At 59.4% G+C, this 11,814-nt stretch overlaps 1 protein-coding gene across 4 annotated transcripts in view; it reads right to left on the minus strand.

The window, feature by feature from the left end:
* Window positions 1-9,035, minus strand: part of Kndc1 (kinase non-catalytic C-lobe domain containing 1) — a 53,124-nt gene extending 44,089 nt beyond the window's left edge. For 3 of the 4 annotated variants that reach the window (XM_021723412.3, XM_040273674.2, XM_021723410.3), the window contains exon 1: window positions 8,546-9,034. In XM_021723412.3, coding sequence (XP_021579087.2) covers window positions 8,546-8,644 — 99 coding nt within the window. In that variant the 5' untranslated portion in view covers window positions 8,645-9,034. Of the gene's footprint in view, window positions 1-8,545 lie in introns of all 4 variants that reach the window. The other variant, XM_021723411.3, reaches the window with a different exon arrangement.
* Between the last annotated feature and the right edge of the window lie 2,779 nt (window positions 9,036-11,814).

Below are 11,814 nucleotides of genomic sequence, written 5' to 3' on the forward strand. Positions count from 1 at the left end.
CCAACATGGAGCAGGGCCCTCAGGACCAGGTGGCTTGCAGCAGTCCTTCACGGGTCGGGAAAGGAGTTTCAGACAGGACTTTCCATTTATGATCATTTCTTATGAGACGGAGTCTCAGGATTTCCCAGGCTGGTCTTGCGCTCCTGGGTGCAGCTGCTCCTGAGTGCTGAGCCCGTAGCAGGGCCCCCACATCCCGCTCTAGCCTCTCTTTTTTATATACCTTTATTTTATTTATGTACTTATATGTGGTGCCTCACACATGCCAGGTAAGTGCAGTACTGCTGAGCCCCAGCCCCAGCCCCCACCCCCCGCTCTAGCCTCTTAAAATTTACCTGTTTATTTATTTGTGGTGCTGGAACCCAGGAGCTTGTGCTTCCTTGTCCCACCCAAGCCCTCCCCACTGAACCACACTCCCCTCTTGGCCTGGTCTTTTTTTAAAAAGACTCATCCCACTGTTCTCTGGCAGCCGAAACTCTGATCCTTTGGCGAACCCCAGCACGTGGCCTGAAGCAGGTGTCTGCTTGTGCAGCGCTGGAACGAGGCTGTGCTCCCGGGAGGCTGGTTAGAGCCTGTGAGCTTGTGCCCAGCCGGCCACCTGCTCAGGGACAGCCTGGCTTGGCAGGCTCACAGCTTGGCCAGCACACGGAACTGTGCACAGGCTGAGCCATGGGACCGTGGAGGTAGTCGATGCCTACAGGCCATGATCCAGTGTCCAGGGAGCCGCCCAGTGGACGAGGTAGCAAGCCTGCGATATAGCCACATGACATTCAGCCACACCTGCATGACGGGAACATGCGTCCAGACACGAGCTGTGGGCAGTTCACACAGAGGATGCAGCGTGGAGGACCCTGCTCAGCCTCCCCACGCTGAGCCACTGCAGATCCTGCGTAGGCTCCCTGGGACACGATGGCCAGTACCAACACCACAGGCCACAGCTGCCACACACACTCTTGCACACATGAGCCCACATGTCCCCACCTACCACCTATGCACATGCATGCACGCACATGCACAGGAACACTCATTCACTCATGCAGTAATATATGCCCACATACATCCACACACATCGCACATGCTTACGTATACACAGCTACACATACACGTCCCCACCCTCAGTCACACAGTTACACAATAAATACCATACCAGCCACGCCACACACTGACTCACACCCACCCACCAGACACCTGGACTCCAAGGCTCTGTCCTGGTCAGTGCTCCTCGCCGGCCACCCCCTGTGTTCGTGTTGGTGCACTGCCCCACCTACAGGAGGTGGTGGGAGGTTCTGAGGGAGCCGGGCTGTGGCGCGGGTCCAGCCAGGGTGTGGGCACCTTGGAGGGACGCAGGTGGGGGAGGAGGCAGAGCCTCAGCCCTGGCCGCAGCTCCACCAGGAGCTCAGGTCCTGTGCCTGTGTCCAGGTGGCTGGCACAGGATCCCCGTAACCAGAGGTGAGGGGGCCAAGGGCTCCGCAGTGGGGCCTGGGTCTGCCCGTCCATTTCCCTCTGGAGTCCAGGGAGGGGCTTGTGTGGCCCTTCCCCAGACCTTCCAGCTCATTCTGTGTGGAGATGCTGACTGCTTGCTTCTGGCTGAATGTCCCCAAAGGCCCCTGTGTCGAAGGCTTAGTCCCCATGCAACAGTGTTCAAGGTGGTGGCCCTTGAAGGCCTCGACTCCATCAGTGGGCGAACCCCTTGGTGGATTCATAATCTGAATGGACTATTGGGAGGCGCTGGGAACCTTAGCGGGCAGGGTTGGCTGGAGGAGGTGGGTCACGGAGGGCATGGCCTTGGACCACGTCAGGTCCTCCCTGACTGCCATGAGCCGAGTGGCCTTCCGCCGCCAGGCCCTTCCTTCCACCATGACGCTCTGCCTCACCTCAGGCCCTTCCACCATGACGCTCTGCCTCACCTCAGGCCCTTCCACCATGACGCTCTGCCTCACCTGAGGCCCTTCCACCATGACGCTCTGCCTCACCTCAGGCCCTTCCTTCCACCATGACGCTCTGCATCACCTCAGGCCCTTCCTTCCACCATGACGCTCTGCCTCACCTCAGGCCCTTCCTTCCACCATGACGCTCTGCCTCACCTCAGGCCCTTCCTTCCACCATGACGCTCTGCCTCACCTGAGGCCCTTCCTTCCACCATGACGCTCTGCCTCACCTCAGGCCCTTCCACCATGACGCTCTGCCTCACCTCAGGCCCTTCCTTCCACCATGACGCTCTGCCTCACCTGAGGGCCTTCCTTCCACCATGACACTCTGCCTCACCTCAGGCCCTTCCTTCCACCATGACGCTCTGCCTCACCTCAGGCCCTTCCACCATGACGCTCTGCCTCACCTCAGGCCCTTCCACCATGACGCTCTGCCTCACCTGAGGCCCTTCCACCATGACGCTCTGCCTCACCTCAGGCCCTTCCTTCCACCATGACGCTCTGCCTCACCTGAGGCCCTTCCACCATGACGCTCTGCCTCGCCTTAGGCCCTTCCTTCCACCATGACTCTCTGCCTCACCTCAGGCCCTTCCACCATGACGCTCTGCCTCACCTGAGGCCCTTCCACCATGACGCTCTGCCTCACCTCAGGCCCTTCCTTCCACCATGACGCTCTGCCTCACCTGAGGCCCTTCCACCATGACGCTCTGCCTCGCCTTAGGCCCTTCCTTCCACCATGACGCTCTGCCTCACCTCAGGCCCTTCCTTCCACCATGACGCTCTGCCTCACCTGAGGGCCTTCCTTCCACCATGACACTCTGCCTCACCTCAGGCCCTTCCTTCCACCATGACGCTCTGCCTCACCTCAGGCCCTTCCACCATGACGCTCTGCCTCACCTCAGGCCCTTCCACCATGACTCTCTGCCTCACCTGAGGCCCTTCCACCATGACGCTCTGCCTCACCTCAGGCCCTTCCTTCCACCATGACGCTCTGCCTCACCTGAGGCCCTTCCACCATGACGCTCTGCCTCGCCTTAGGCCCTTCCTTCCACCATGACGCTCTGCCTCACCTCAGGCCCTTCCACCATGACGCTCTGCCTCACCTGAGGCCCTTCCACCATGACGCTCTGCCTCACCTCAGGCCCTTCCTTCCACCATGACGCTCTGCCTCACCTGAGGCCCTTCCACCATGACGCTCTGCCTCGCCTTAGGCCCTTCCTTCCACCATGACGCTCTGCCTCACCTCAGGCCCTTCCACCATGACGCTCTGCCTCACCTCAGGCCCTTCCTTCCACCATGACGCTCTGCCTCACCTGAGGCCCTTCCACCATGACGCTCTGCCTCACCTCAGGCCCTTCCTTCCACCATGACGCTCTGCCTCACCTCAGGCCCTTCCTTCCACCATGACGCTCTGCCTCACCTGAGGCCCTTCCACCATGACGCTCTGCCTCACCTGAGGCCCTTCCACCATGACGCTCTGCCTCACCTGAGGCCCTTCCTTCCACCATGACGCTCTGCCTCACCTCAGGCCCTTCCACCATGACGCTCTGCCTCACCTGAGGCCCTTCCACCATGACGCTCTGCCTCACCTCAGGCCCTTCCACCATGACGCTCTGCCTCACCTCAGGCCCTTCCACCATGACGCTCTGCCTCACCTCAGGCCCTTCCACCATGACGCTCTGCCTCACCTCAGGCCCTTCCTTCCACCATGACGCTCTGCCTCACCTCAGGCCCTTCCACCATGACGCTCTGCCTCACCTCAGGCCCTTCCACCATGACGCTCTGCCTCACCTCAGGCCCTTCCTTCCACCATGACGCTCTGCCTCACCTCAGGCCCTTCCACCATGACGCTCTGCCTCACCTGAGGCCCTTCCACCATGACGCTCTGCCTCACCTCAGGCCCTTCCACCATGACGCTCTGGCTCACCTCAGGCCCTTCCACCATGACGCTCTGCCTCACCTCAGGCCCTTCCTTCCACCATGACGCTCTGCCTCACCTCAGGCCCTTCCACCATGACGCTCTGCCTCACCTCAGGCCCTTCCACCATGACGCTCTGCCTCACCTCAGGCCCTTCCAGAGGCACAGCCATGGACTGAACCTCTGGAACCATGAATCCAAGAAAACCTTTCCTCCTCCGAGTTGTTTTTGTCAAGTGTTTCTTCACAGTGACAGGAAGATGACCAACACAGTGGCCGATCCAGGTCTGATGTGAGTCTCCTCAGGACCCAGCCCAGCCATGGGACCTACACACACATACCTCACAATGCACCTCACACAAGTGCACAGTGCAGTGCACACACACAAGCACACATGTGCACACTCACACACACAAGCACAATGCACCTCACACAAGTATACAGTGCAGTGCACACGCACAGGCACACACAGCACGCATGTACACACACATATGCACACACACATCACAAACAGAAGCACACACTAAATGAGGCACTGCCCAGGCAGGCCCCGTGGTTCTGTGCCACTTTGAGGAACAAAGCCCGCCCACGACATGAGTCTGCGCCAGGCCCAGTCCCACGGCAAGGCTGCTGACACCCTGCTGCCGGCTGCTCACACTGGCCAGCAAGCCCGCCAGCTCACAGACTGTGCTGCCAAGACAAGAGAGCCTCTTCAGGCAGGGCCGTCTTGTGGCCCGCAATACCACCTCCTTCTCAGGCCCCGTGGAAAGATGCTCCTGAGGGTCAGGAGCCTTGCCAGTGCTGGGCAGCTGCATCTCCCAGCACCTGTCCATGCTGCCAGGGTCCAAGGGTGGGAAAGCAGAAGCCCTGGGGGTTCCCTGCATGACTTGAGGGGATCCGTGGGGTGCAGAGCCACTGCTTCTGGGGCTCAGGCCTCTTCCAGGACAAGGCCATCTCCGCCCTTGAGCTCTCATGGTACCCCAGGCTGGCTCCCCTTGACCTGCGCAGAGGGACCCCAGGCCTGGATGCTGGGCCCTGGAGCCCCCTGCCCTCTGAGGCCTGCAGTGGCGGAACTAGGGGAGGATGTAGGAACTTAAGATGAGTCTTGGCTAAGGGGCCAGGGGATAGGAGGAGAGACCAGGAGGGAGGTGGGCAGTGCTCACTGCCACTCAGACTTCATCCATAGCACCCCAAACTTCAGCAGAGGCCCACGGCCACTCATGAACAGAGCCAGCCACATGGCTGCACTCACCTCTAGAAGGGGCAGCTCTCAGCCTGGTGGCCCAGCAGGTCCAGGCTCCAAGTGAAATACGCTTAGCCCAGCTGCAGGGCCCTAGAGTGGGTTCCATGAGGCTCAGTGGGCCACAGTAGACACTTCCCAGGAGGGGGACATGCTCGGATGCGTCCAGTTGGCCTGGGCTCCTGAAGAGGTCACCTATAGAGACCCCCCTGTCCAGCACACACACAAGGGTGCACACAGCTGGGGGCATCATGGTTCCTACTGCAGCCCCTCTGGCTCCCGCCGTCTAACCTAGCGCTTCATGTGCTGGGTGCAGGCCCAGCTCCTTGGGTGGCGAGAGGGTCCTGCTCACCCTTCCTCCATCAGGAGCTGCCCAGGGGTTGTGGGTAGGTTGAGGAAGGTCACCCAGACTTTGTTCCCTGCTAGGCAGGAAAGAACGGTCATCATCCTGCAGTTCTGTGGGTCCAGACCCAACCTCCATGCCTGGGGGGAGGGTGAATGGAGGACAGCTGGATGGGGCCTCCCACCCCACCCCCACCCCCAGGGGCTATTCTCCAGGGCAGAGGTGGTACTTCAGCGCATCTCCAGTCCAGAGGGTGGGGCCCTTCTCTGGTAGTGCAGAGGGTCCAGCTCAGGGCTTCTGCGCATTGAGGGGACCTCCCCCACTGCTCAGACTCTGAGCCTGGATTGCAGGGGACCCAGAAGTCACTGTGCCTGCTTCAAATACACTTATGACCCGTTGACTTTAGAGGTGTGGTAGGTTCCAGTGGGACTTCTAACTCCAAACCAAGTTCACTGCCGAGAGCATGGGGCACGTGGCAGGCCCCTGGGCTCCTGACCCCCACCGGATCCGCAGCCCTGGCCCGCCCTCCCCGGAGTCCTTCCTCCCCTGTCCGAGGCTGTCCCTCCAGGCAGCTCTCCCTGGGTCTCAGGCTGCCTCCTGCTCTGGGTCCATGGGTTTGGGTGCAGGTCATATGGAGTCCAGGAAGGCACCCTGGGAGATGCTCCTGGCTGTGGCCCCTGCCACCTTGGGTCCCGAGCCTAGCCTCACCCCAGGAGGTTCTAGAAGGTGCTTTCCGGGTTTGACAAGGGTGAGGCACTCTCTCCCCTCAGGGGAGGCATGGGATAGGAAACGCCCTGCCTGGCACCTAAAAGTGCCATCATCATCTCCTAGCCCGTCCTGGTCTGCACCCTGACCTGGGCCTAAGCCACCTGGCATGTGTCTGCTTGTCCTGCAGCCACAGTCCTGCCCAGATCTGATGTTGCTGTTCTGCCTCTGATCCCACATCCCCTGTCCAGAGCAGCTGGAATCCAGGGGAGTCCTCCCAGAGGCTGGCTTTGTGCAGTGCTTGGGCAGAAGGTCTGCACTGTGGGTGCAAGGTCCTCTGCGGTCTGCCTGCAGGTGTCCTGGGATCCAGAACCTAGCCAGGCCTTGCTGTCCACTCACTGAGCTCTGCGTGATTTCCAGCCCAGCACCTTCTTGCACACGATCGTCTGCGCATGTGCTATGCAGATGGGGGTGATACTGCTGGGCTGCGGGGTGCTGGTCTTGCTGTTTTCCAACAGGCTGCTCCTGCTCCTGCTCCCACAGCAGTAAGGGGGCATAGCCAGCAAGTAGGTCCTGCCCTCACACACCATTGTCCACCTCTGTCATCGCCATCTGGTGGCTGTGGAAAAGTATTCCCGATGGGCACATTCTGCATCCCGCTGACTGTAATGAACTTTCTCTTGAGTTTGCCAGCCATTTGGACTTTCTCTGGGTCATGATGGGGAAGGGCCATCCTGGGCCTGCTGTCTGTAAGGTTCACTTCTTGACCTCATTGGTCCTCACTGGCACTGCCCTGGGAGCTGTGCTCTTTGGAGGCTCCTGCAGCAATGCCTCCAGGTGACATGGCAGCTGCCCTCTTCCTCACCCTGTAGGACAGGTGCAGAAGGCTGACAGGTACAAAGCACATTTCTTCCATGTGAACCAGGCAGTGCAGGAGGCATGACGTCTGGACCCCATGCCTGCTCTCAGACACGGGACATCCGTCGATTCAAGACTGGGCCCTGGGCACCCCACTCCTGCTAATAGGAGAGAAGGCAGCACCCTCCCCTGCTGAGAGACCCACCTGAACTTCCCACTGGACACCACTAAAATGGCAGTGTCACAGAGGAGACCCTCCCATGCACCGTGCACACGGAAGCTAATGCAGCCGTTCTGTGACAGAAGGCAGCAGGGCATGCTGGGAGGGCAGACCACGCTTGAGGTGCAAGGCTTGTGTTCATGGCATTGCTGTTTGGTGCCTGCTGCTGCCTGGAGTGCTGGGCACAGAGCAGACCCTCCAAGCTCGGCAGCTAGTGCACAAAGGTGCTGTGTGCAGAGCCACATTCTCAGATCTGCTTCCAGTGGCGACTAGAGGGCGAATCTTCTGAGGGGTACACTGAAGCGTGTCCTCTGGGGGTGTTTCTGAAGGCTGTGGCTGAGGACACCCTTTCTTTTCCATCAAAGACAGGGAGATATATAAAGGTTTATTTATTTCCTGGCCTCTCCTCTCGGCGGCCTTTAATTGCACCAAATCCAGGCCACATCGAGGGTGGGGGCAGTGCCAACCCCCTGCACTGTCCAAGTGGCCTCTGGGTGGCCAGGCAGCAGCAATGGATTCCTTCTTCCTCTGGAGCTCACTCCCTGGGGAAGTGTGGGGCTGGCAGAGGGGACAGGCTCTGGGGACTGCAGCCATGGGGCCTCTGCTCCAGGAAGGTTCGGACCAAGTTTCACTCATCAGTCGGCCAGTTTGCCCACAAGGGCTGGAGGAGGGTCTTCAGCATCTCACTGTCCCCAGTGGCTGCAGAAGGCTGTATTCCTCAACAGAGAGCCAGTAGTCCAGGTTGGAAGTTCTCCCAAAGACCCCATGTTCTGCGAGGAGAGGGCGTCCCAGGGGGTGGCTGCACCCTCTGGGGGCTGCTTTCATACTTGTTCAAAACATGGAGTTCGTGCATGGGACTCCAACATAGCCTGTGGGGCCAGGTGGGCCCACCTCTTGTCCCTGAGGGGTGGATACCACAGGCAGAGTGCCCCCTGGGAGGGTGAGTCAGCCTCAGGTTCCCAAGTCCAGGGCAGGAAGCACAGGTCAGTCCTAGGGAACGACGGCTCTCACCCTGCCATAACCCTCCACCCACAGCTCGTGAAGCTGGCCGACTGCAAAGGTAAACTGCCCTATACTGACGGGTGCTGACGGTGCCCACTGTCTACCCAACAGTTATAAGAAGCCCACCCCAAGCTGGGCACCAACTTCTGCAGTGACAGCTTCCACTGCTGTCCCCTGAGGCCTGCCTGCAGCGCTGGGAGATATGAGAACAGGGACTCCCAGCGGCCACCACCTGCCCCACGGGATCTGTGGGGGCCGACGCCGCCCGGCCCTCCCCGTTCCTCCACTGACCTCTGCGCCAGGGCAGGTGGGGTCCCCCAGTGTCCAGGGCTCACCTCGTCCTCCGGCAGAGTGGGGAGCGGCTCAAAGTCGTAGAAGTCCAGGTCCTTGCCTTCCTCCTCGTAGAAGCTCGCGGCGGGGTCCATGGCCTGCATCCTACGTGCTCGCCCCGGCCTGCGCCGCGGGCTGGTGCTTCGGCCACGTCGGCGCTCCTCGCTGGCCCTCGCGTCCCCGCGGGTCCCTGCCCCGCAGCTGGCTCCCCTGGGGTCCCCTCCCGGGAGGTCCCCTCTGAGGCTGGCCGCCGCCTCTGCGCCCGCTGGGCCGCGCTGGGCACCACCGGCTACGCGCGCCTGGCCGCCATGGCAACGCGCCCGCCGCCTGCCGCAGTGTCGCCCGGCGGCGGCGCGGGGGACGCCTGGGGCGGGGCCGGGGCGGTGCCGAGGGCCGTGTCACTTCGCCGGCCCGGGGGCTCCGCGGGGCCCAGGCGTCCTCCGAAGAGACGTCGGAGTCCAGGGTGAACGGCGCGCCGCCCGCGCCCGCCGCTGTGACTGTTTGGGGCGGAGCCACTTTGGATCCGCAGCGGCTGCCGGGTCTGTGCCCACCCCTGCACGGCGGGTGTAGGGGCTAGCCCACCAGGAGAACACACAGACGGGGACCTTTGCCAGATTCCTGTGCAGTCTCCCCTAGGGACCAGCTAGGTTGCAGCAGTCTCCTCAGCGGCCGCGCAGGTGGCTGGAGGACAGGGCGCTGGGCTTTCCTGAGCGCCAGGGTGAGTCTTGCTGTGGTGGGGCCGAGAGCCAGGATGTTTGCCCCTCAGCCTAGCGGAGACCAGTTCCCCGCCTGCCCCTCTCCCCACTCCCCAAGCTTTACCCAGGGCTAGGACTCCTGGCTCCCACCTTCCACAAAAGGGTGCACAGTACTCTCGTCATCTCGGTGGGGTCTCCCATACCTTAGAGAGCAGGACTGCGGGTCAGGTCTCAGGAGAGAGGACACCGGCTGGGCTCCCCATGCAGCTGGCCCTAACTCCAGAGCCTAGCTTGGCTAGGAGGTTCTTAATAGCACTCCTTGTGACAGGTCCTGTAAAGCCTAAGAGTGCAGTGTGGACAGGGACACATTCTGTCCCTGGCGCAGGTTCCCACAGGCTCCTCCCTGCTGGCAGGTGTAAGGGTCACCCAGGATCCTGGAAAAATGGCTGGAAGTAGTTGGGTGCAGCCCCACTGTTCAAACCTGATTCTCAGCATGGCATGCTGGGGTGCACCTGTACCTTCAGCTACTCTGGAGGCGAAGACAGGAGGATCACTTAAATCCAAGAACTGGAGGTCAGTTTGGGCAACATAGTGAGACCTCATCTCAAAAACAAAACAAGACCTGGCTCTAGGGCCAATCAAGTCAGCTGAATCAAACTTTGTCACTGCCCCCCTGGGTGGTTTAGGAGTTAGGATCAGTAGTCAGGGTGGGTTGGGGAGCACAGGAAACCACAGTTGGAGAAAAGACATCTCATAGTTGAGCGGCCTTGGCCAGCTGGCCCTGCTCTTTCTCTGGGCACTGCATAGGGTCTGCAACAGCCCTAGCCCTAGCCTCAGGAGGAGGGGAGACACAGCCAGCAGACCTGTTCCAGCCCCAGGCTGGGGTGGCATCCGTCTTTGGAACCTGGGTTTGGAGGTGCAAGCTCATTTGTCAAGGCCTGGGTGTGGGTGGGGCGCCTCTATCTCCCCTGCCCCCCTGTGTCCCTCAGGGAGATCTGGGGGTGCATGGCCACAAGGAGAAGACCACAGCCTGGTGCTGGCGGAGGTGGGTTTTGTCAGGACTTCAGGTGTCCCTGAACCAAACTTTGTCACTGCCCCCCTGGGGTGTTTAGGAGTTAGGATCAGTAGTCCTCAGGCTGCGTCTGCCCTCAGGCTGTCTTGCCTTCACTTCATGCAGCCGGGGTCCGGTTGGCTCACCGACATGCGTTCACAGCAACCCTGGCCCCAACACATATCGCCCTGTGTTCTGGTACCTCACGCGTCAGAGTACTCGCTTCATGTTGGGTGCTTAGACCAGAGCAGGCCTGGGTTGGGCCGCATCTTCCCAGAGCTGAAGAGTCAGCCCTGTGGCTGCTCTGACCACCAAGTGGCCTCTGATGTGTCCTCCATGAACAGACTGTGGGAGTGGCCTTCCTGCGTGTGCCTACCACATACCTAGATGGCACACCTTCCTCTGGCGCTCTCTCCAGGGATGTCGGACTTCTTCAGAGCAGGCCAGGCTGCCCCATCTGGCCCTGGCTTTGGTGGCACTCCTGTCTTCCAACAGCTGGCTTCTCAATTTTTACTCTTCCCTGAATGTTCCCTCCTCTGTCCCCCTCCATCACTCCTCCTGCCAGACCCTCCCTTCTGCATGACATTTGCCTGGGGTCCCTGCCCACCCTGCCCAGGGCCTGCCTGCCCTGAACTCCCTCCTCCTCAAGGCACTCAGGGACCCAGCCTTGGACACTTGTTCTGAACCTGGCTCCGTGCTGCACCAGGCCCTTGTCACATTCAGCTGCTGTTGGGATTTGTCCTGTTCTTCTGACCTGTCTCTCTACCAGACGATGGCTCACTCCTGTGCTGGGGCATGCAGTTGGCTCAGCTTGACAAGGCAGGTAGGCGGGGACTTTGAAGTCTTGGCTCTGGTTCTCCCAGAAAGGGCTTGACAAGCTGTCAAATTACTTGTATATTTTGAAGTCAACATCTAAATTTTTTAAAAAATAAAAAACATAAATAATTGCAAAGAAGGTAATTTCTTGTGGGGTATAAATATTGATGCTCTAAAATAAAACTGTTAGTCACTCCTGTCAATGTACCCAAGAAGCTAAATACCAAAGTGGTTTTTTACCCACCATCAATCATCCACAAAATCCATAAACACTTTTTTTCTAGGTTAGAAATCTTCTCTGAACATCTCTCCCTTAGCTGATCCTAGGCATCTCGTTCTGCCCAGAACCGTGTCCTCCAGTGACATGTTTTTATTACTTAAAGTTTCTATTGACCCTTTATCAGAAGGTGTGACAAATACATGTAAGTTTTAGTAAGCTAAATATTTAAAAAACAGGGGCTGGGATTGTGGCTCAGTGGTAGAGCGCTCACCTAGCATGGGCAGGACGGTGGTTCAATCCTCAGCACAACATAAAAATAAAGTGCATTGTATTGTGTCCATCTACACCAAAAAATAAATATTAAAAAAAATTTTAAAAAAACAAAGCATTTTTAACCTTTTTTTTTTTTTTGCTTGCAGTGACCTAGAGCTCATGCATGCTCCCTTTACAGGGTGGAGGTAAGTGATAAGGCCATTTGTGTGAGGTGGGAGC

The sequence above is a fragment of the Ictidomys tridecemlineatus genome, chromosome 1 (genome assembly GCF_052094955.1).
Source record: "Ictidomys tridecemlineatus isolate mIctTri1 chromosome 1, mIctTri1.hap1, whole genome shotgun sequence".
Taxonomy (NCBI): Eukaryota; Metazoa; Chordata; class Mammalia; order Rodentia; family Sciuridae; genus Ictidomys; species Ictidomys tridecemlineatus.